This window comes from Canis lupus, chromosome 10 (genome assembly GCF_048164855.1).
Source record: "Canis lupus baileyi chromosome 10, mCanLup2.hap1, whole genome shotgun sequence".
Classification (NCBI taxonomy): Eukaryota; Metazoa; Chordata; class Mammalia; order Carnivora; family Canidae; genus Canis; species Canis lupus.
The window spans coordinates 42,002,445-42,028,393 of NC_132847.1; the positions used below are offsets into that span (position 1 = coordinate 42,002,445).

Consider the following 25,949-nt stretch of genomic DNA (forward strand, 5'->3'; position numbering starts at 1 on the left):
ATGGCTAACGAGTGCAAGTGGTGAATACATGGTACAGGTTGTGACCACTGTGGGCCATGGGGACTGAGGGACTTTATGATCATTAGAAGGGGCTGTGCCTGAGTAGGCAGTGATTGTCTCCTTTTCTGGAAGTGGATCAAGGAGCAAGTGAATGAATAATGAGGCAACAATGTAGATAAGTTACTCTTTTTAGAAAGTTGGATGAAGTGCCTGCAGGAGAGTTTGGAAGACAGTTAAGGAGTGATGTGGAATATTTCTATCTATCAAGAAGGGAAAACTGGAGGCAAACAGAAAGAGAACAGAGGGAGCAGGATTTTGTAACAAATAGGGTTTAGACTGAGAGCACAGAATTGAAGGACTGACCACAGTTGAAGGTGTGATGCCAAATCCTTTGGAACTGGGAAAAGGGAAAGTTGGCATTTCCTCCCTCACCATGCTGTCAGGGTGTATCATGAATTTTTTTCGTTTCTCTTGCAGGTCCTGAATCTGTGCTCCCGTCACTTCTCAAAGTTGTAATGAAACCCATCGCAGCTGTCGGAGAAAGCTACCAGTATCCTCCTGTGAACTGGGCTGCTCTCCTCTCTCCACTTATGAGGCTAAACTTTGGTAAATACCAAGTGTTTTTAGGCCTTCAGACTCTGCTTTTAGGATGTGACCTGAATAGAAAAATAGATTCTGGGTCACAATTGGTGGTGACTAGATAGACCTTTGGGATCTTATAGTCTTTCTTCTTGGATGGAACAGTTGGATTACTTCCACTGAGTCACTTTCTAAATCGTGGAGGCTAAGGAAGAGGAGGTCTGAAGACACAGACCAGAAGCACTTATCAGAACAGTGCTTGACTGAGGTGTGTGTGTGTTGCTGCCTGCGTGGTGCAGGCCCCAGAAGGCCTGGTTTGGTGGTCCTTAGATGTATTGTCAGAGTTCTAGGAGTCAGGGAAGTACCCTGTGGTGGTTTGCTATTGCTGCTCTAACAAGTTACCACAGATTTAGTGGCTTGAAGCTACACAAATGTATCATCTTATAGTTCTGTAGGTTAGAAGTCCCAACATGGTGCTTACTGGGCCAAGATCAAGGGATCAGCAGAGCATCATTCTTTCCCCCATGCCTGAAGGGTGCGATGGTCTAAGTGTTGGTGTCCCCTCACCAATTCATAGGTTGAAATCCCAATTCCTAACGTGCTGGTCTGAGGAGGCAGGGCTTTTGGGAGGTGATTAGCTCATGAATGTAGAGCCCTCTTAAATGGTATTCATGCCTCATACAAGAGGCCCCAGAGAGCTCCTTCACCTCTTCCACAGTGTGAGGACACAGCAAGAGTTGGCCGTCTAGAGCTGGGTGAAAGATTCCACCAGAACCGAACCATGCTGACACCCTGATCTTGGACTTCCACCTACCAGAACTATGAGAGAGAAACTTCTGTGGTTTATAAACCACCCAGTCTGTGATATTTTGTTATACCAGCCTGAACAGACTAAGGCAGGGAGAATCTGTGTTTTTCCTTTTTCCCCTTCTAGAGGCTGCCCACATTCTTTGACTTTGTGTCCCCCTTTCTTCATCCTTAAAGCCTGTAACAGAGAGCTAAAACCTTCTCACACTGTCCTCTTTCTGGTTCTGTACAACCTGGAAAATATTTTCCACATTAAAGATTCATGTACTTAATGGGTCCATTTGAATACTCCAGGATAATCTCCCCATCTCAGCAGTCCTTAACCTTAATCACATCTGAGAAGTTCCTTGGCCAAGCAAGGTAACATATTCACAGGTTCCAGGAGTTAGGAAGTAGGCATCTCTGAGGACCATTATTTTGTTTAACGCAGATACTCTGTGATGAGAGACAGAGGGAATGCACACCTCTGGTTCATCCACATCAACCTTTTTAATGGAGTTAGCATATGCAAATTTAATCCCATTTACATGCCCCCCACACACACCTCCAGAAAAAGATAGGGTGGGGAGAACAATTTTTTAGTAGTGGTATATTACTCTGTGTGTGTGTGTGTGTGTGTGTGTGTGTGTGTTTGCAACGAGTCCTCTATTATTTACATTTGGGTGCTCACATATGATATACAGAAAGATTTGTGAGCCATAATTTGTGTACAGTTGAAAGGATAATCAAAGATGATTTTGACTATGCACAGTTTTTCACTTAAATGCTTTCATTTGAACATTATACTCGTATGAGATACGATGTCACCATACAGTGGTTCTGGAGATTTCATTTGAAAAAAATGTTCTCCTGAGCCTTCCCTGCTTTTTCGTGTGCTGTATGAAAAATGTTGGTGTTTTAGTAAAAATACTGAGAAAGAAGAAGGAAGGATCTCATTGGGAAAATATGGCTACCGATGGGAATCAGGCTGCTGAAAAGATTAGATCACTAGAGAATGTGGCTACATTTTTAAATCCTCCCAAACCTAAACAAATTTCTCTGTGCACTGAATGCAAGGTAGAGAGGAGGGAGAAACAGAGACAGAGAGTTTTAGCTATAACTTTCTCAAATTTTTGATAGTATTCAATTCTTTAGATTTCTTAGGACATCATAAGAGAAATTTCCTGAGCTAGAGCATGGCATTGCCAGTTCCAAGTTTAACCCTGTGTTGCCAGTGTGTACCTTCTTTGCCTCACAGTGGAAAGGCAACTTGAACGAACTATCTTTTGGTTCATTCGAGTTCTGTTACTGGGAAAAGTCACACAAGCAGATGCTTTGATTTGAGACCTAGAAGCCTGAAAATGAGTCCACGAAGCAGCTATATAACCCATATTCTTTTCTTCTCTTGCAGGAGAAGAGATACAGCAACTGTGCCTTGAAATTATGGTGACACAGGCCCAGTCATCCCAGAATGCGGCTGCCCTTTTGGGACTGTGGGTGATGCCACCACTGATCTATGGGCTGAGTGTATGTAGCAATTCAAGGTGTTGGGCAACAGGAAGATATGGTTCTTTTGGGGGAAGTGAACATTCATTTGGGTATATGTTCTCAAAGTGAAGAGTAGACAGACATGATTTGTAAAACTTGGGAGCTTGGCAGTAGCTGGCCAGCCGATTGGGAGATTGTGTAATTCAGAACTCTGCTCTAGCCATTGGTGCTCATGCTTTCAGCTCCCATTGATTGCAAAAAAAAAAAAAAAAAGAAAATTATGGTCAGGTATATTAAAGTTCCTTTCTCAAGATCACACAGCTAGAAAATTGTAGAGTTATTGGAACCTGGGTTTATTTATATGATATACAATATATGGGTTCAGTAGGTATTAAGAGAACAGCAAATCCATATATGATCCTTCCCTTTCACAGAAAAGACAGCAATTCAGATGAGCCTTGAAGGCTTGGTAGGATTTTGTTAGGCATCCTGTTATAGGCCCCGGGGTTGGGGGGCGGGGGCGGGGGGATGTAGGTGGGAGGGTGTAGGTGAGGAGAGTAGAACACCTGTGCTAGCACTGAGGAAGAAGTGACCTAGCCCTGTATCTATGATAGAGGGAGGGAGTCAGCATTTCCAGGTATAGGCTAAGGGTGAGTAGGAATAATGGGGTCAGATCATTAAGAAATGTGAAATTAGCAAATTGTATGATTTTGAATATATTCCAAGCTAGGACAACCTCCTGCATTCCACAATTCCTTAGAAGTTGACCAATTAATTACAAATCAAATGATCCTATTTTTACTCTTCTATTCAGGAGGCTTTAATTCTTTGAGAAGAATTCAAAGTTCTCACATTAGTTGCTCAGTCTTTTAATTTTAGTTCCTCTCCTGTATCTTTTTTCTTTTATTTTTCCTTTTATTTTTTTTTAATTTTTAATTTCATTTATTTATTCACGAGAGACACAGAGGCAGAGACACAGGCAGAGGGAGAAGCAGGCTCCATGCAGGGAGCCCAATGCGGGACTCAATCCTGGGTCTCCAGGATCATGCCCTAGGCTGAAGGCAGCGCTAAACTGCTGAGCCACCCAGGCTGCCCATATTTTTTCTTTTAAATTCTGCTACATATTCTAATGCTTTTTAATTGAAGGGAGATGTGATTGAAAGCTGCATCCTCTCTGTCGGCAATGATCACAGACTGTCTGCTCTAAGCACCTCCCATCTAGCTGCCAGTACCTAGCACTTGCTAGGTATCTGCTACTTGTAAGCACTCAGTGAGCACTTTCAGACATCAGATGGAATCTCTCTTTAATTCTGACATATTTTTTTTACAATCTTGAGTTATAATTTATATTCCATAAAATATGGCTATTTTAAGTATACAGTTTGATGAGTTTCAGTACATTTATAGATTTTCAGCCGTCACCCATCATATTTCCATTACCCCCAGAAAGTTGGATTGTGCCAACTTGAGGACGATCCCCACTCCCCGTCTCAGACCTAGGCTACCTCTGATCTGCTTTTCATCTCTGTAATTTTCCCTTTTTTAAAGAGAACTTCCCTATAAATTTAAATTTCATATAAACTTTGGAAAGTCTTTAGAATGGAATCATACAAGATGAAGTCTTTTATGCCCCGCTTATTTCGCTTCTGAGAAGTAGATTTTTGGTTTCCATTTTACAGGTTGACAAACCGAGGCACATCTCAATTAAACAATTTATATTGCTAAGAAACGGGAGTGAGCCTGCCTGACTCCGTCTGTGTCGAAGACACTGTTCTCTTAACCCTTCCTTCCTTTAGAGTCCGGTATAACTCAGCCTGTTTTGTTTACCTCGAAACTATTTCCAGAATTCAGTTATCCTTCTTCTTCTCTTTTAGATCTCTGTTACTTTTTGGCGTTTGTCCGTGATTGTGGACTTTCCTTACTGTCTTTGTTAATGAACACATTAAGTTTGTGAATTCATTTTCTTAATGATACACCTTCTCATTTACAAAAAAAGATCAGAAATGGCATGTTCTTTATGGAGAACTCTTTCAGCAACTCATGCAACCACACTGATATTTTCTGAAATTTACTGGGTTTTATTCTTTTTAATACCACTTCTTTTCAACTTGCTGCTCCTTGAGAAGCATGCTTATGTTTCTCAGAATTTTTGAAGCCTCCTCTCTTAACGTGTCTGGCACCGAGCTATTTTGAACCATGCCCCTTTTTCAGCTCCATGACCTCCAGGGTGCCATGGTCAATTCCACATGGTCAGCTGTTGCTCTTTGGTCAGAAATGGTCCTGGCATGTCAGTTCTTTTTATTCCCTTATGCTTCCTAGAAGAAGACATTAATAAGATCAAATATTCTGGTGAGTTGATTTCCTGCAGATGAGCCTTTCACCTTGAGGATTTTTTTCCTGCCAGGGAATGTGACCTTTCAAGATTGAATAGCAATCGTCATGTACTTTCAGAAGTAGCATTTTATTCCCCTCCCTTAAAAGCTCCAAGGCTTAAGCGGAGTAGTTCACAGATGGATTGGCAGATACCATATATACACATGAGTCACCCTGGATCACAAGTCCCCATAGCAGCCAAGACTGCGTGCATTCATGGCCCATTGGATCACGAGGCTGACGGAAATGAGGGGCAAGGAAGTAACCTGAGCCTTTCCCTCTCTCAGCCCACCCTCAAACACAGTGATGACCTCGAGGTTTTGAGCACTGCCAACCCAGCCTTGCCTGTTCCTGACCTCTCTACTTTTGCTTCCAGTTGAATATCAAGAAATACCTGCTGGTGTCTGCACCTCTATGGATAAAACATGTCTCAGACGAACAGATCGTGGGTTTTGTTGAAAATGTGATGGTGGCAGTTTTTAAAGCAGCTTCCCCACTTCCCCATCCTGAGTTATGTGTGAGTGCCTTACAGGGTCTGAGTCAGGCCATGAAACTGCCCAGCCCTACCCATCACCTTTGGAGTCTGCTCTGTGAAGCTACTGGAAAAATTTTTGACCTTCTGCCAAATAAGATTCGGGTGAGGAACAAAAATATTTACATTCCTGACAATTTATGTTTGGGATTTTTTAAAGCCCTTTTGGCAAAGCAGGGAGGTGTATGTTTTAAGAATGTGGTGGGAAGGCTAGGAAGAAATAACCACATTTTTCACTAAGAATGTGTTTGCTTCCAAGATCTAAATTGAGGTTGAGTATTTAGAACCAAAGTTTTGAGCCAGCTTAGAAACAGGTTAACCAGTGCTACCCCAGGAAATATGTTGTTAGGCCTTTTACCAAATGCCTGCAGAAGACGAACAAGCTCAGAAACACTTACATGTTACACCTGGAGAATCTTTAGACATATTGTCCAGTGTTTTTCTCTTATATCAAGTGACGTAATACTAGCCTTTCCCCTCCTGATTCCTGAATTATACTTTTACAAAGAAGTTAAAAATCTGTTTGGAATGATGGATTCTGATAAGAGGAAAAAAGTACAGTCACACAAATAGACAAGTACAGCCAAACAAATAAAATAATAGGAAAGATGATTTTTGTTTTGTTTTTAAGTAAACTCCATGTCCAATGTGGGGCTTGAACTCATGACTCTAAGATCAGGGACCACCTGCTCTACTTACTGAGCCAGCCAGGTGCCCCAGAAAGATGTTTTTTTAATGATAAAAACTGGCCATATGTTTGGTTTGATTAAAATCTCATAAGCTGCTGTTCATGGAGATAAGTAAAGCTAATAATTCATCAGAACATTGAGAATCTTGTCTGTTATCTTACATTGTATTTTGACATGCTTGTGATTTTTCTTTACTAGAGAAATGATCTAGAGGTATATGTCAGTGTAGCAAAATGCCTCTCAGAAATGACAGATGATGAAGCCAATCGGATTGCCCGGATTACTAAGGTAATAACATACCTGTGTATTTATTTCCATTATTAAAGTGGGAATTCCAATTGAAGAGATGACTACAGTATCCTTTTGACTGAAGCTAGTTTTGCTTCATATTTGTTAGTGGACAATTTGAGGAAACTCTGTTTTGCTGTGGGATCTCATGTTCAGTCTAATGGTATGGATGGGTAGATGGGTAAACAACTTTTTAACCTAGTTCAACTTTGTCAAGAACATTTTAGTGTCACCTATGGGCAAATGTAAGTACAGGATAACATCTTCAATACAAAATCCATAAGAATGGGAATATTCTGGCTAAAGAACTTTCTGGTGCATGGAAGACATAAATAAGTAGTTTTGTTCTTAAATTTATTTTATTTCACCTGGTACTTATCCTTTTGTAAAGAAGAAAGTTGGCAATTTGAAAAACACTGTTAGCCCAGACACAAGATAATTAACAAGTACTCCTTATACCGATGCCCAACGGCTGAATAACATACCAGTTAAGTTACACATTTAGCTAGTATAATAGATGTCTTATTAGATTGCACATAAACACTGAATGATTTTTTTAAATTAATTTTTATTTATTTATGATAGTCACAGAGAAAGAGAGAGAGAGAGAGAGAGAGAGAGAGAGGCAGGACATAGGCAGAGGGAGAAGCAGGCTCCATGCACCGGGAGCCCGACGTGGGACTCGAGTCTCCAGGATCGCGCCCTGGGCCAAAGGCAGGCGCCAAACCGCTGCGCCACCCAGGGATCCCCTGAATGATTTTTTTTTTTTTACTATAAGTATATCCCAATGGACATACTTATACACATGTCAACCCTACATACCATGTAATAGCAGGGGTCTAGAGAACTATGAGCCCTCACCGGGCCAGTGGACCTCTTACCATTTATTTCACCTGATGATAGGTTTGCCTCTTCACTTCAATCCTTGAATTTCTGCATCATGTAGCAGTGATTTTCAAAATATGGTCCCTGAACCAGCCTGGTGACTGGTTAGAAATGAAAATTCTGGAGTCCCACAAGGTCTGCTGAGTCAGAGGTGGGGCTCAGGAATCTGTCTTTTAACAGTCAGCGCAGGTGATTGTGTTGCATCCTGAGGTTTGAGAACCCTTGGTGTAGTATTGGAATATCAGGATTTTGGAGAGGAGTTTGATTTAAGCTAAGACGAGCAGTATGAGGAAATGCTTAAGAGAATAGACTAGGCACCCTCACTGCTGGGGTTTGAAATCCAGCTCTGTAATTTACTAGCATTGTAACCTTGAATACATTTCATAATCTCTGCCTTAGTTTCCTTGTCTATAAAAGGGAGATATTAGCACTTACTTCCCAGAGTTGTTTTGAGAGTTAACAATGACTTAATCCATGTCAACTTCTTGGAGAAGTACCTGATATAAGGCTAGTACTCAGTAATTATTTACTGTCATAGTTATCACATTCATGTAGTATATCCTATCATTATTATATTTATGTAATATAGTTTGAAGTAATGCATATAATTTACTTCATGGCATGTAGAGCTGAAGGTTGCTGTGTTACTCACCAGGGTTCTTAAAATACCAGTCAGAGCATTTTCACTAGAACTCACTGAATAGTGTTCTCCTGTCCTCAAAAGAATTAGTGTGTTTTACTGAGGTCAGTGTTTTCTATTCATTTTTGGAAAGAATAAAGAGCTCAGACTCCCTGGGTTCCCGTTCTTACCTCTGCCACCTCAAGCCATGTGACCATAAGCAAGTTACTTAACCTCTGTGCTTCCAATGATCATCTATAAAGGAAGGATGGTGGTAGTCAGCTGCATAAGGTGGTGTGAAAATTCAGTGGCTATACAGTACTTCCCAAACTTTTTGGTCTCAGGACTACTTTAGTGTTTTAAAAAATGTTGAAGATTCAAAGGACTTTAATTTAAATGAGTCATATCTTTCAATATTTACCATATTAGAAATTAAAACTAGGAAGTTAAAAAATATTTACTTAATAGTAATAGTAATAAAAACCCATTGCATCTTTACATAAATAGGAAAAAATTTTGAAAACAAAATCATAAGAAAAGTGGCATTGTTTCACATTTTTGCAACTTTCTAATGTCTGGCTTAACGGAAATCTCTAATACTGGATTCTCATAGCTTCAATCTGTTGTGATGTTATTTTGGTAAAGTATGTGGGGAAGATCTAGCCTTATAAATACATGTTGGTGGAAATGTGAAGAATGTGTTAATAGTTTCAGATAATTATGGATATCTTTTTTTTTTTTTTTTTTTTTTTTGATGTTGCAACAGAACTCAACAAATGGTGTTTTCCTCAGGGTAGGGACAGCATGCGGAGTCTGAATCCATATGAATAAACTTCACATAGTCTGTTATATTAAAATCCATTGGTCCAGCTTGCACTCTGGGTATGATATTACAAAAGCATTTGGAAAATACTGAATCACTGAGTTTTGAAAATCTTCTAAATGTTGATGCATTTCATTATACAATATCAAAATATCACATTTGTTAAAATCATCAGAAGAGTCTTTCATGTATTGGGAAGCTGCCAACTCTTGGTAGCAAATACAAATTTTCCAAAAGTCGAATTTTCACTTGAAAGCTTAGATTTTATCATTGGCAACAAATACTGTCAAGTATTTCCTTGAAGTGACAGTCTCACTTTCTTCCATTTAAAAAAAAAAAAAAAAAAGTCTGTCAAATACTCCATTTGAATAACCATAGTTTATCCATCAATCATCAAGTAAATGGTGTTCCATAAAAAGTGGCTATTTCAGTTCACAGCCCGAACATATGAGTGTTTTTCCTCAAAACAACTGTAAATACTTGGGTATGCCACAGAAATTCCTCATGCATACTTGCTGTTTTGTCATCCATGCTATTTAAAAAGATTTGTACTAAGGGCGAAGGTTTAATGTAACTAATAATTTTTATTGTTTACAAGGGCATTTTAAATAAAAGTCCTTTCTTAAAAAAAATTGCAAGTGGCCATGAAAAATACAGTGACTATTACTGTAGTTTTGGTGCAATTGTGCATATAGTTTGACCTCACAGACCCTCTAAAAGGGTCTTGGGGTCCCTCAGAGGTCTGTGTACCGCACTTTGTGAACTGCCAAATTAATATATGTTAAGTGCTTAGAATGGTGCTTGGCACATAAGTGCTGTGTTTTTTAGTTATCATCATCATTATCATTATTTGTGTATTTGTGTAAAATATCATCACCAATTAACCCCTAAAGTCACTGATGGGTTTTAGGAGAAAACAGGAGGTGACATTAGAACCCTCAATCTGTATGTACATTTTAAAATAGAGCACCCAGGCAGATAGGTCACGTGCTGCAGGAAATGAACAGTTTTAGCATTTGGAATAATAATCAAGTTTCAACTCACCCTTTCTGTTTTGCCCTTGCCCCGAGGTTTGATAATAACTTCAGCTAATTTAATAGTAACTGAACAATTGGCTTTTTTTGCAGAGCAGCATAGAAAAGGCTGCCTTTGTCAGACTGTACTTGGTCTCTCAAGGACGATTCCCCTTGATGAGCTTGATGGATATCCTCAGTGTTGCTGTTGAGCACAAGGAAAGAGACACACTAGCTTGGATGGTACTGCACAGCCTCTACCAGGCACGGATTGTGAGCCATGCTAACACAGGTAAGGCCAGCCTGGGGCCAACAGCAGGAACAGAAAGTCAGCCTACCATCCCTTTTGAGCTATAGTTGTTTCCTCAACTTAAAAACGAGGTTGGTGGGCAGCCCCAGTAGCCTAGTGGTTTAGCGCCGCCTTCAGCCAGGGGTGTGATCCTCGAGACTGAGGATCGAATCCCACGTCAGGCTCCCTGCATGGAGCCTGCTTCTCCCTCTGCCTGTGTCTCTGCCTCTGTGTGTGTGTGTGTGTGTGTGTGTGTGTGTGTGTGTGTCTCATGAATAAATAAATAAAATCTTAAAAAAAACAAAAAAACAAAAAAACGAGGTTGGTGCCTCTTGACCCAGGAGGACTTTCGTTACCCTAAAGGAGGGGCAACCTTAAATGAAATAACCAGTTCCACTCCAGCTCCTGACCTCCACCCTGGAGATGAGGATGAATACTGTTGGTAAATTTGGTATTGTCTTTGGCTCTCCAGGCCCCCAAGGATATAAATAAGTATGTCAGGTTGATTTCTGCCTGCTTTCATTTCCCAAACAGGATGTCAATCGATTCTGCGATGTCAGGGAAATGACTTTTGGGTGGTTATTTAACAAGCAGATAAAATGAAGAAAACAGCGACAATAAAATTAACTTGTTATTCTATAGGGGAACTTCTCAGGGGTGAAAGGAATAAAATTGGGCACCCTAACTACAACCTCAAGCCACAAGCTGTAAGCCTGAAGCTCTGCTAATGAATCAGACGATGGAACTTTTAGAGTTTTGTAGACTGTGGGCCACCTGGTGGCTCAGTTGGTTAAGCATCAGCCTTCGGCTCAGGTCATGATCTCAGGGTCGTGCGATCAAGCCTCACATCTGACTCCCTACTCAACGGACAGCCTGCTTCTCCCTCTCCATCTGCTGCTTCCCCTGCATGTGCCCTCTCTGTCTCTCTGTCAAATAAAAAATAAAATATTAAAAAAATAAAATAACCATAGACCTTTACACTCTAAGAATAATGAGCTCTCCCATTTCTCCTACCATGCCTTTGGTCACGTTGCTTATAGTCTACGTTCAGTTCCACATGGCACCTGGCTCCAATAGAGCAGGTATGGCAGGGAAGCCCTAGTGACCCTAGGCAAGTTACTTATATTTCTGTATTTTTTGTATTTCCCTCATCTCTTGTATCTTTAGGTTTTGAGAGAAAACTGGGAGACATAATTTTAATACTCTTTTTTGAGACTAGATTGGAAATTTTGATTGATTCTCCTCTTTAGCAACTGAGATAGTTGTCTCATCTCTGCATTATTGCCTGCTTCATGAAAAATGAACCTGTGATGAAAAACTGGGTTTTTTACTCTAAATCAAAAGTGCATTTATCGGGGAGAAATCTAGTAGATGCTCCCAAGGAAGCAAGATACAGGAAGCAAACAAATAAATTTGATGCTGCCTTTGGTTCTAACTAGCTGGCCTTCCAGTTTGGTTCCCATTTTCCTCTTACTCACTAAAATTTGACAACCTTCCCAAGTAAGCATTACCATGCTGGGAATCCTCATTTTAAAAAAATAATAAAAAAGGAAAAATCAATATTGATGCTGATGTTTTTTCTCCAGTTATTGTATAATGACTGGTTTTTATATTTTTCTTTTTATGTCTTTGGGGTAGGTTTTCTCTGCGATTTTGGCATAGAATGGGAATATTTAAGTAAAGGAAGACCATTAAAAAACCTGATTATCCACGATTCAACATTGCTGGCTAGTTGGCCTGCCAGATTTCTCCTAGTGAGTTGAATGTTGAGAGAGAAACACCAATAAGTGCATTTTATCACTAATAGGTGCATAGTTTTGAAGAATAAATTACCTTTTGAAAATTAAGATAAAAATACAGTCATCTAATGTGAATAATGTCAACTCTGCACTGCAAAATCACAAGTCTCAGGTATTGCAAGAGGATTTGAAACTGTTTTTGTGAAATTCTCACGAGGTGTTCTGTTTTATTTATGGTGGCTAATACTGAACGGTTTTACATTTCATAGGAAAACCATGTAAGAAAATACCCTTTTTGTTTCAGGTGTGTTAAAGAGAATGGAATGGCTCTTGGAACTGATGGGTTATATCAGAAATATTGCATACCACTCGACATCTATTCCGAACGTGGCTCTTGATGAGGTACAATCTAGAGGAGTCATTTGTGGCTCCCTTAAAATGTAAAACTTACTTTTGCTCTCCCAAAAGACAAAAAAGTTGCTGTGTCCTTTTTTCTTTTTCCCCTCCCTCTCCCCTTTTACTTTTGGGAAATGCTGGTTGTAACTCTGATGTCACAAGGAATGATCTTGCCTGGCTCTTGGAGAGATATCCAGGGCTGCCCTTAGAAAAATATTTTCAACAGAGTAGGTTCCTCAGTGGGCAGCATGCAAAGGACCCAGGGTTCTATATACTTGGGGTTGACTCCACAAAGGAGGGTCGGGTACAGGACTCTGGTGTTTGCATTGGCCCAGAGAATGTCCTCAAACATCTGATTTGAAGAGGTTCCTTCATGCAAGTAATCTGTGTTTGTACCAATACTTCTGTTCATGAGAGGAGTAAAATGATATATGACCAAAAAAGGTTAACAGCCACTTATTTGGGTAAATTAAAATAGAGAAAGGTTGATAAATAAAAGAAGGATAGCACATTCCCACTCTTCTTCTTTTCTTGACTTCCCTGCCCACTATGCCTTTTATAATAGTAGAATTTTTTCTACAGGCATGTTTCACAGGTATCTTGTTTACTGTAAATGGAATTTGGATAGCCTGGTATGTTGTTTGGAATTCTGATCAGTTTTCCTAAAGAGTTGTATATAGTTTTGAAATTTTAATTCGTGAAATTATGAATTTTAAGAAATGAAAAAGTACTTTTTAAACTTTTTTTAACTAGCAGAATCTGTTGTCATTTTCTTCTGATCTCCTATATTTTTGTTGACTTTGTTTTTTTAAAAAAAATCTTTTAAAACTTAGAAAATACAGATAAGCAGAAGGAAGTATAATTTCAGTCACAGTAATCCAACAATTCATTGTTACTACCATTTCCATAAGAGTGTAGATTAGTCTAAACTCTAAATGGATGGATCCTAGACAGATTATTTAAAATGTCTAAGGAGATATATAGGCTGAGAAGATGGCTGAATAGGAAAACCCCAAGCTCACCTCACCTCATGGATACAACTAGATAACACTCACATCAGGGTAAATAACCCAGAAAATGACCCGAAGGCTGGTGGAACAAACTTCTCAACTAAACGTACAGAAGAGGCCACATTGAAGAGGGTCGGAAGGGTGGAGATGCAGTGGTTAGCTAAACAGACTATGGGTGTGGAGAAAGGGAGAAGGCTGTCACACCCGGGAGCCCACATGGGGAAGATGAATCCCCATAACATTTGCCTTTGAAAACTAGAGGGGATGAAGTTTTGTGAGTTCTTAACAACCAGCAGGTTGGATTGTGGGTGAGCCTGGCTAGTGAGAGGAAACTGAGTCCCTGTCCTTAAAGAGACAGCACAAGAAATAGCCAAAACAGCAATTTGAAAAAATATATAGGGGTATAGGGAGGAAGTTATTTACTTAATCAGAGCCTGTCCCAGATAGATATTCACAAGGAGACTCTTCCAAGAACAAAGGAGCTGGTAGGTGCTATTTCTCTTCTCTCCCCCCCAGCATAAACACCTGGCCACCTGCAGCCACCTGCAGGAACCAGTCTGGCACCCACATTTGCTACCTAATTTGTTTACACTACACCCCACCTCCCCACCTCAGCTCTGAGGATTTGTCCACTCCAGCTGGGTTTGCCTCAGTCCCTGTGCTGTGGATCCCTACCCACAGAACACCTGCTCAGACTTCACTAACCACATACCTTGTGGGGCTTCAGCAGAGGTGGTAGTGGCAGGTAGCCTTTTGTGAAGAACTGGCACACATCTGGCTAAAACTGTGTCCCCTGCCCACCCACTCTTTGCGGATCCACACGGACTGGCCCTATGGTAGTAGTGGGTCTCCTTTCACAGAAAATCTTAGTGCACCTTAGTAAAACTGAATGCCCTACCCCTGCATGCTTTGCAGATAGACCCAACCACTGTGGTCCCAGAGGCAGCAGCCCTGGTGTACAGACCTTTTGGGCTCTGCACATCTCATGCCCAAGCTTGTTACAGATCCACCTCCTCCAATATGCTCTTGGCCAAAGTCCATTCAAACTGATCCACAAGCCTGGAAGTGTGCAAGTAGCCCTGACAGGGACGAGTACCCCTCCAAAGTGATTCCTGTCCTGGGGAGAGAGAAAGATGAGCGCACACACTGGTCAGATTGTGGCCCCAGTAATGGGCTGGGGACAGACAATTCATCTGATTGCAGGCCTGCCCACTAATGAAAGAGCTTCTCAGGGGACAACACATGGCAAGTGCTCTGCAGTTTGATGCCACTGTATCTCTGGCCTGACTCAACTCAAGGCAGCACCAGACTGGCCCACTAACACCACAGGGACTAATTACTGCCCACAACAGGTGAATAGAGACTCGTTGCAGATGACTAGACTGAAGGAAAAAGCAGTCAAATGACAACAACAGAGTGTAGGAGACACCTCTGAAGCTGCAGGTTCCAGTAAACAGGACAGTACTCTGCAGAGCACTATAGTACCTCTTCTTCATAAGGCCACTGCTTTCAAGAGCAGCAGACATGGCTGACTTTCCTAACACATGGAAACAGACACAGAGTTAAATAAAATGAGAAAACAGAGGAATATGTCCCAGATGAAAGAACAAGACAAAACCACAGCAAGAGTCCTAAGCAAAATGGAGATAAATAATATGCCTGATAGAGAATTTAAAGTAATGAATACCAAGATACTTACTGGACTTTAGAAAAGAGTAGAGGACACCAGTGACACCCTTAACAAAGAAATATGAAGAATCAGTCACAGATGAAAAATAATAAATGAAATAAAAAATACACTAGATGGAATAAATAGAAGACTAGAGGAAGCAGAAGAATGAATCAGCAACCTGGAGGATGAAGTAATGGAAAAAAATCAAACTGAGTAGGAGAGAGAAAAAAATTATGCAAAATAAGAAAGAACATACTTAGGAAACCCAGCCACTCCATCAGAATAACATTTGCATTATAGAGATCCCAGAAAAAGAAGAAAAAATGGGCAGAAACTTTATTTAAAGAAATAATAACTGAAAACTTCTGGAATCTGGAGAAGGAAACAGAAATCCAGATACAGGAGGCACAAAGATCTCCCAACAAAATCAGTCCAAGGAGGTACACACCAAGACATATAGAATCAAAATGGCAAAAAGTAGTGATAAAGAGAATTTTAGGAACAGCAAGTGAAAAGAAGACCGTTAAATACAAGGGAAACCCCAGATGGCTATCAGCAGATTTTTCAGCAGAAACTTTGCAGATCAGAAGGGAGTAAGTGGCATGATATATTCAAAGTGCTGAAAGGGAAAAACCAGTAAGGCTATCATTTAGGATAGAAGGAGAGAGAGTTTCCCAGACAAACAAAAGTTGAAGGACCTCATGACCAGTAAACCAACCCTATGAAAAACATTAAAGGGGACTCTTTGAGTGGAAAGGAAGGACCATAAGTAAGATTAAGAAAATCAGGAAGCATAACAGCAGTAAAAGTAAGTATATCCATAAAAACTAGTCAGAGGACTCACAAAATAATAGGATGTAAGATATGAAACCATATACCCAAAACATGGCAGGGAGAGGAGTAAAGAATGTGTTCAAACTTAAGTGACTGTTCACTTAATAGAGACTGCTATATGCACTAGATGTTATATACGAATCTAATGGTAACCACAAATTAAAACCCACCAATAGATATGCAAAAAGTAAAGAGAAAGGATTCTAAATATATCACTAAAGAAAGCCAACTTATGGTAAGACAAGAGACCAACAGAAGAAGGGAGCAGAGAACTACAGAAACAACCAACAAATGGCAATAAATACATCCCTATCAGTAATTATTTTGAATGTGAATGAATTAAATGCTCCCATCAAAAGACAAAGAGTGACAGAAAGGATAAAAAAAGAAGACCCATTTATATGCTGCCTACAACAGACTCATTTCAGACATAAAGACACTAATAGATTGAAAGTGAGGGGATAGGGAAACATTTATCATGTAAATGCAGTTGAAAAGACAGCTGGGGAAATGATACATATACTGGATGATACTTATACTGGATGAAATAGACTTTAAAAGAAAGACTGTAACAAGAGACAAAGAAGGACACTATATAATTATAAAGGGGACAATCCAACAAGAAGATATTTCTGCACCCAACATGGGAATACTCAAATACATAAAACAGTTAATAATAAACATAAAGGAAATAATCTATAGTAATTCAATTAAAATAAGGGACTTTAACATCACCCCACTTAGCATCGATGGACAGATCATCCAAACAGAAAATCAACAAGGAAACAGAAGATTTGAATGATACACTGGACCAGATGTATTTAACAGATATATTCAGAATACTCTATCGTAAAACAGCAGAATACACATTCTTTTCAAGTGCACAAGGAATATTCTCAAGAATAGGTCACAAAACAAGGTGACAAAAAAAGTCTCAATAAATACAAAAAAATTGAAGTCATGCCATGCATCTTTTCTAACCACAACACTATGAAACTAGAAACATCCAGGGAAGTTTATAGGCCTACCCCAAGAAGAATCTCAAATAAACAACCTAACCTTACACCTAAAGGAGTTAGAAAAAGAACAACAAAATCCCAAACCAGTAGAAGGGAGGAGGAAATAATAAAGATTAGAGTAGAAATACATGATAGAGAAACTTTAACAATAGAACAGTTCAGTGAAAACAGGAGCTGTTTCTTTGAAAAAAATCAACAAAATTTGATAAACCTTTAGCCAGACTCATCCAAAAAAAAAAAAAAGGAAACTCAAAATCACAAATGAAAGAGGAGAAATAACCAACACCACAAAAATACAAAGGATTATAAGAGAATGTTATGAAAAATTATATGCCAGCATATTGGACAACCTAGAAGAAATGGATAAAGTCCTAGAAACATATAATTTCCCAAAACTGAATGAGGAATAAACAAAATTTTAACAGACCGATGACCGCCATGAAATTGAATCAGTAATCAAAAAATTCCCAACAAACAAAAGTCCAGGACCAGATGGCTTCACAGGTGAATTCTACCAAACATCTGAAGAAGACTTAATACCTTTTCTTCTCAAACTTTTTCAAAAATAGAAGAGGACAGAAAACTTTCAAATTCATTCTGTGAGATGAGCATTATCCTGATACCAAAACCAGACAAGAGATACCACAAAAAGAGACTACAGGCCAATCTTTTTGATAAACATCCTCAACAGAAATATTAGCAAACCAAATCAAATAATACATTAAAGAAATAATTCATCACAATTAAGTAGGATTTATTCCTGGGGTGCAAGGGTGTCAATACTTGCAAATCAAGCAACGTGATACATGACATCAGTAAGAAAAACTATAAAAACCATGACCCTTTCAATAGATGCAGAAAAAATATTTCACAAAATACAACACCCATTCATGATTAAAAATAAAAACTCTTATTAAAATGGATTTAGAGGGAACATACTTAGATACAATAAAGCCACATGTAAAAAACCCACAGCTAACATCATACTCAGTGGGGGAAAATTGAGAACTTTTTACCTACGGTGAGGAACAAGACAAGGATGACCACTCTCACCACTTTTATTCAACATAGTACTGGAAGTCCTAGCCACAGCAGTCAGACAACAAAAAGAAATAAAAGGCATCCACATTGCTAAGGAAGAAGTAAAGCTTAAACTCTTTGCAGATGACATGATACTGTATATAGAAAACCTGAAATGCTCCACCAAAAAGCTGTTAGAACTGATAAATGAATTCAGTAAAGCTGCAGGATACAAAATTAGTGTACAGAAATCTGTTGCATTTCTATACACTAATAATGAAGTAGCGGAAAGAGGAGTTAAGAAACAAGTCCCATTGCAATTGCACCAAAGATAATAAAATACCTAGGAATAAACTAAACCTAGGAGATGAAAGACTTATACACTGAAAACTATAAAACATTGATGAAAGAAAACGAAAACAACACAAAGAAATGAAAGGCAGTCCATGCTCATGGATTGGATAAACAAATATTGTTAAAATGTCTATGCTAACCAAAGCAGTCTACTGATTCAATGCAATCCTTTTCATAATACCAACAGCAGGGGCACCAGGGTGGCTCAGTGGTTGAGTGTCTGCCTTTGGCTCAGGGCGTGATCCATCCCACATCGGGCTCCTCGCATGGAGCCTGCTTCTCCCTCTGCCTATGTCTCTGCCTCCCTCTGTATGTCTCTCATGAATAAATAAAATCTTTAAAAAATAATACCAACAGCAGTTTTTACAAAACTAGAACAAACAATCCTCAAATTTGTTTGGAACCACAAAAGACCCTGAATAGCCAAAGCAAAATCAAAACTGGAAGTATCACAATTTCAGACTTGAAGTTATGTTACAAAGCTGTAATTACAAAACAGTATGGTACTGGCATGAAAATAGACACATAGATCAATGGAACAGAATAGAAACTCCAACATAAACCCACAATCATAGGTCAATTAATCTGCAACAAAGGAGGCAAGAATATGCAATGGGAAAAAGACTCTTCAACAAATGGTGTTGGAAAAACTGGACAGCAACATGCAAAAGAATGAAAATGGGGATCCCTGGGTGGTGCAGCGGTTTGGCGCCTGCCTTTGGCCCAGGGCACGGTCCTGGAGACCCGGGATCGAATCCCACGTCGGGCTCCCGGTGCATGGAGCCTGCTTCTCCCTCTGCCTGTGTCTCTGCCTCTCTCTCTCTCTCTCTCACTGTGTGCCTATCATAAATAAATAAAAGTTTAAAAAAAAAATTAAAAAAAAAAAAAAGAATGAAAATGGTCTGCTTTCTTACACCAAACACAAAATCTCAAAAATGAATTAAGGACCTAAATGTGAGACCTGAAACCATTAAAATCCTACAAGAAAGCACAAGCAGTAATTTCTCTCATGTCAGCCTAGCATCATCTTTCTAGATATGTCTCCTGAGTCAGGGGAAACAAAAGCAGAAATAAACTATTGATTGGGACGACATCAAAATAAAAAGCTTCTGCACAACAAAGGAAACAAGCAAAATTGATGGACAACCTACTGAATGGGAGAACATATTTGTAAATGTCATATCTGATAAAAAGGTTAGTGTCCAGAATATATAAATAACTTCTACAATTCAACACCAAAAAAAAAAAAAATCCAATAAAAAATGAGCAGAAAACATGAAATGACATTTCTCCAAAGAAGACCCAGATGATCAACAGACACATAAAAAGATTCTCAATATCACTCATCATCATGAAAATATAGATCAAACCCACAGTGTGATATCACCTCATACCTGCCAGAATGGCTAAAATAAAAACTCAAGAAACAACAAATGTTGGTGAGGATGTGAAGAAAAAGGAACCCTCATGAACTGTTGGCAGGAATGCAAGCTGGTGCAGCTGCTGTGGAGAATGGTATGGAGTATCCTCAAAAAATTAAAAATAGAACCACCCTAATTGTATCACTGGGTATTTCCCCAAAGATTTACAAAAACACTAATTTGAAGGGATATATGCACTCCTATGTATATAGCAGCATTATCAACAATAGTCAAAGTATGGAAGCAACCTGGGTATCCATTGATAGATGAATGGAGAAAGAAGTGAGATACACACACACACACACACGAGAATATTATTCAGCCATAAAAAGAATGAAATCTTTGCAGGAACATGGATGTAGCTAGAAAAGATAATGCTAAGCAAAATAAGTCAGTCAGAGAAAGACAAATACCATATGATTCCACTCATATGTGGAATTTAAGAAACAAAACAAACAAAAGGGAATAAAGGAGACAGACCAAAACCAAAACAAACCAAAAAACAAAACCAGACTCGTAATTGTAGACAACAAACCAGATGGCTACCATAGGGGTGGTGGGTGGGGGAATGGGCGAGATAGGTGAAGGGAATTATATTGATGAGCAAATGGGTAATATATGGAATTGTTGAATCACTATATTATATACCCTAAACTAATATTACAGTGGAATTAAATTTTTTTTTTAATTCTTGGAATTATAGATATAGGTCAGGATCCAGACTTCGGTGAGTCTATGACTGAACATACTGAAAAAATGGTTTTAAAAAATGCCTAATGATTTGTTGTGACTGACTCACTTATTCCAAGAAAGCTTGTTTTTAGTTTGTCTTAATGTTTACATTTCAGCATCAATGGAACAAAACCAAGTGTTTGCCACTCAAATATTTAGATTAAATAATGAGAATAGAAAAATAAAATGTATGTAGGGAGTCATTTGTTAATGTTCAAAATAGAAACAGACTATCAGACCTCTTTTTAAAAATCCGTTTTGGCCACCTAACAACAAATCTTAATATCCCTTTCTATATCACTCCTAATGAATTCTTTTATCTTTTTGGAAACACCAAAGCAGAGGCATATTTGGATCTCAGTATTATTAGGAATTAAATAATGTTTCTCCTGTATTATTAGAGCAATAATAATGAAACTGTTGGGCCTTCTGTCTTACAAAAGAGGATCCCTGAAACCTTCTGAAGCCGTAAAACATTAATTCATTAAAAGCATGGAAATAGAGTTTGTTGTTCAGTGTGGCTCCTCTTCTGGGACAAAGGGGAAGATGACATTGCATCATCATGATAGAAGCTATGTGTATGAACTTGGTTTGCTCTGAATTGTTAAAACACATGACCTAACTCTATTTCCTTTGTAGGCTTTGGACTTCTTGTTGCTGGTATTTGCAACTGCAGTGGTTACGTGGGCGGACCACGGTGCCCCTCTCCTCCTTGGCCTCAGTGCTAGTTGGTTGCCATGGCATCAGGAAAATGGCCCAGCTGGGTCAGCTTCAAGCTTCCTTGGCAGGAGCCCAATGCACAGGGTCGCTCTTCAGGAGGCTCTCACTCTCCTTCCCAGTAGCATGCCTCTTCTGCTGCAAAAAGAGCCATGGAAGGAACAGACCCAGAAGGTGAGGTGAGCAGCCACCTGCCTGCCAGGGAAGGTGGCCATCTTCTCTTGAGCAATTTCTGCTTTAGAATTGAGGTTGGGAGTTAAGCGCAACTGGAATTACCCCACAGGTTTTCATCCTCAGCCCCGAATCTTAGCCAGATACAAAACCTCAGAGAGTGAGGCTCACTGCTGGCCAAAAAACAATGGTGGCAACAGTGGGAAATTGCTTATGGTAGGAGGTGAGGCAGAGAAGAGCTTATACTTGCCTTAGCTTATACTTGAAGACACATGTGTTCTTGATCATGAGGAGGAAAGAGTAAGTGAGGCTCTGGGTGCTCAGAACGTCATAGTAAGGACAGACAGGCAAGTTCAAGGCTGCAGGATTGCATGACAAGAAGGATACAGTGGTGGTGAGCAAGGCTGGGAATGATCCATCATGCCTGGGAGTTAGGTTGGGGAGGTGGGCATCTGGAGCATCCACATTCTCATAGCACAATGAAGGTTCTGCATAGCTCATTCCATCCTATAGCCACGTTGCTGATCCTGGGGCCCGTCCTGCTCCTGGCATGTGCTAGATGACACTGGGAAATTTGTAAAGGTCATTATCCTAGCCCTTAGCAAAATCCAGACCATAGGAAGCACCTTTTGGTTTTTAATGTCGAGTGTCCCCGGGCTCCTGGCTGTTGTGCGGAGCCTATGAAAACACTGTGCTTTCTGTACTTCTCATTCCATGGCTCTGAATTGCCTTTAATACAGTTGAGTGAAAGATTTTTTTGAATCCCATTCAATGAAAACTGGATTTTTTTTTAATGAGGTTGAAAGCTTAAAGCTAACTTTTTGTGGCTTACTGTTAAAATCTGAACATTAGTCCTTAAAAATATTTCTGAACCATGGACTCACAGGTTAGCCACGCACAACTCCACTAAGCATCTCCATTCAAATGCCTTTGTTTTCTTAAATATTCATATCATCCAAATTTTGTGTTTTCTGTTTCATTTTAAATCAAAGTAAGTTCCAATGTGGTATCCCCTTATGTTTTTTCTGATCTGGGACACCGTGATCACTTTGGACTGCAGTGTAGACATCCTACACCTATTATGTATTTGTAGTTCTTGATTTATTTACATAACAGTAGGATATTATAAAACAAAACTGGGAAAAGAAAAATTTTTTTAAATTTACTCAAAATAGAGAATTAGGAGTATTTTCTATCTTACTCTTTCTTCAAGCCAGTTTCTGTGTCCAAAGTTAAAATACCTAGTATCTATGACTAATGTATGTGTTTTTTTAGTGAGTAGAGATTGGCAACATTTAGACATGAATGAAATTACCCTCTATCTAATTCAGAAACAATTTTGGCTGTACCCTTGGAGATCAAACAGTCAAACTCATGAGTAGTCTGAGTTTCTACCTCATTTATAGGATTTATTTGCAGTTAACACACTTGGCTTTACCTAGTAAATTATTTTATGCCTTTCCCTTGCATTTCAACTTCCTGTTTCAATTCCATTTGGGCAGAAATTGTCCTCATCTACAGAATATCTTATTTTAGAAACAAGGGCTTATGATGTCAGACATAAGTAAATCCCCTATTTACTACCCACCCCACGAGCCTGGGCCTAGTTGTATGCAGAATCAGGCAGCGGGATGCAAAGAAGAAGTGCGAGGCTCTGCAGTCAGATGTACTGAGGTTGAAATCTGGACTCTGCCATTCATTGGGAGTGGACTTGGGCAAGGTGCTCAGTTAACCTCTCTGATGCTCTCAGTGATGAGAGAGAAAGTTTGTGGCACACAGGAGATTCCCTGGGCCCATATCTACCTCACTGTTAAAATCTATAGCAGATCTCAGGGCATTTAGCCAGGAAATGAGTTTTAACTTTGCTGGGTCATTGGACTAAATGGAAGCTCTGTCCAACTTCCTTGTCTCTTAGGCCTGGTCCTCTTCTCATCTCTAGTCTGCCAGCCTTGCACAGATATGCATAAATGCAGGCCCAAGCTCCTGACTGCTTTCTTATTAATAGTGGGACCGTGTTCACTGACACTGCTCTTCCTTTTCATCTTCCTAGTTCATTGACTGGCTCTTCAGCATCATGGAAAGCCCTAAAGAAGTCCTCTCAGCAAAATCCAGGGATCTTTTAAAAGGTATTACTTCCATACTACATGCCCAATATAGGTAAAAGCCATCCATGATTGTCTTTGCTACAGAAACAGCATTCTAGTGTATATTGGCTCCTGAAAGGGCTCATCTGAATTCAGTCTAGAGAAGTAATCTAGAGCTGTCATCATGTGGCATTTTGAAGTAGAATGTGGATTTAAGAAGAGTTCTATGCCTTTAAATTTAACTTTTATTTAAATAGCTTTTAAATGTTTAATTATGATGGCAACCTATTACTTTAATTAAGGTTTAGAAAATTCAGGAAGGAGCAGAGAGGAATCCAGAGTCCCCTTGCCCTTGCCCAATGGCAATTTTTATATTTTTTCCCTAAGAAATTTTGGCCTCCTCTGCATATAAGCATTGTTTTAATGTATTTATAATTATTAAGCAACTGAAAAAATACACAGAGACACTTTGAGCACTGCCTTTATTTAAAATTTATTTTTAAAGCATTTTAACCTATTCCTATATTGCCTTCATTAATAGTATTTGTAATAGCTGCATAGTATTTTGCCAAGGGAATTGGACATTACCCATGCTTTTAGGCATTTAAGTACTTTTTGTATTTTTTTACACTTCTTTGTTGATTTGTTGAACTGTAAGAACCACAAGCATAAATATATGAAAATTAGGTACATTATTTTACTCAAATCTGGAAGTCTTTCTGTGAAAATTAGGTACATTATTTTACTCAAATCTGAGAAGCCTTTTGGGCATTGGTTCTGTGGCCTGAGACAGCTTGTACTGTCATCTGTCTCTCAGGATGTGGGGATCTGGTCCAACCAATGGCTGCTGTTGCAGTGGCCCCTAACATGCTATAAGATATTGCCCTGGAAAGATACTACACTTGGGAAAATCACCTGCTGCCCTGCACTTATGATAATTTAGCTGGCCAGCCTAGAGTCTTAGTATGACCATATTTTAATCTAAGTATGGTATACTTTGTTGGTTGCCAAACAAGTAAGAATTGATCTGATCCTTTTTCTTACCCCCAGCATACTCGAAGGGCATGTATAGGTAGGTAAGTGGATTGAGATCAAACACAGAACTTCACTGAGCATAGGGACAGTAGTCTGACATGTTTACTTGATCTGTCCCTAGAGACTTGCTAGGATTTCCTTCATTTGTTAGCCTCAGGGAGTTTGAACTCATTTTTTATGGCCATGGGTCTATAATACCAGTGGTTGCTCCAAACATACACTGTTTTAGGTCATGAAAGTAGGAAACAACTTGATACTGATGAAGAAAATTTGGGTCAAGGAGGTACATGTTCACTTAAGGGCTTATTAGAGTCTAACTGGCTTACCTACATTTCCTCACTATTACATTTTAAATAACATCTCAATATATTTATATTAATATCCTAAAATAAGATCTATAATAAGTGACCCAGAGGAATTACACAGAACTGCCCTACTTTAAATTGATCCCTGCGGGACCTGTGAAGAATAAGAAAAGGTATGGACTTGTGGGCACATAGTCAAATGCAGATTAGCACAGCCATGCCTGCTCCATTGAGCATGTGAACCTAACTTCATCACAGGATCAGGTTTTTATTTTGTTTATCTTTTAACTAAACATCTAATGGAAAAAGTCCTATTCATGTAGAAAAGTCCAAAAATCATACGTAGCTTTCTTATAAAGGGAAGGAATATAACCTATTTAACCATCACTCAGTTGAAGGAAAAAAAAAAACAGCATCCCAGAAGTCAATTGTTGTTATACTCTGTAGAATCTCCTGTTAACTGTTTGAAGAATAATCTAACAACATGAAAACACCCTTTCTCCTAGATTTTATTAATAGTTTTCTACTATTAAAATTCTGCCTAAGGCTTGATGGGAATTCTTAGTCTTGATGATGGGCCAAGGAAGAAAAAGCCAAGCTCTGTTCTGACACATTTTCGATCTAAATGACCTCTTCAAATGCAGTTTCACTAGATGGAACAGTGTATTTTACTTGTTTTGTTCCCTTAGCCACCCTGTTGTCCTTAAGAGTCCTCCCAGAGTTTAAGAAGAAAGCTGTATGGACCAGAGCATATGGTTGGTGAAGGTTTGTGATAGCAGCAGCCTCAGCTGGATGAGGACAACCATAGAAATGGAAGAAGTTTTTCAGAGCTCACATCTGGGATTGCCGAGACAGGATGCAGAGAGTTAAGTGGCAGGAAAACAGGTGGATACAATAACTGGCAGCTTGACATGTGCCTGCAGAGAGAAGGGGTGTTGCTTCGGTGCCCAGGCAGTGGAGACTGAAAGAACTTGAATTATTTTTTATTTGGCTGGAGTTTAATCTGAAGATTTTCTTTGTGACAATTTGACTCCATTATCTCTTCCCCATAAATTCTAGTAAAATAATCTTGTGAA

The 25,949-nt window shown here is 39.2% G+C and overlaps 1 protein-coding gene across 1 annotated transcript; it reads left to right on the forward strand.

The window, feature by feature from the left end:
- The first annotated feature begins 456 nt into the window (after positions 1–456).
- On the forward strand, positions 457–25,949 carry LOC140641518 (focadhesin-like). Its single transcript, XM_072841515.1, has 9 exons — positions 457–606; positions 2,777–2,892; positions 5,603–5,863; positions 6,646–6,735; positions 10,190–10,367; positions 12,408–12,505; positions 21,201–21,452; positions 23,500–23,575; positions 25,563–25,949. Exons 1-9 carry the CDS (start codon positions 516–518, stop codon positions 25,634–25,636), a joined length of 1,236 nt encoding a protein of 411 aa, XP_072697616.1. The 5' UTR covers positions 457–515; the 3' UTR covers positions 25,637–25,949.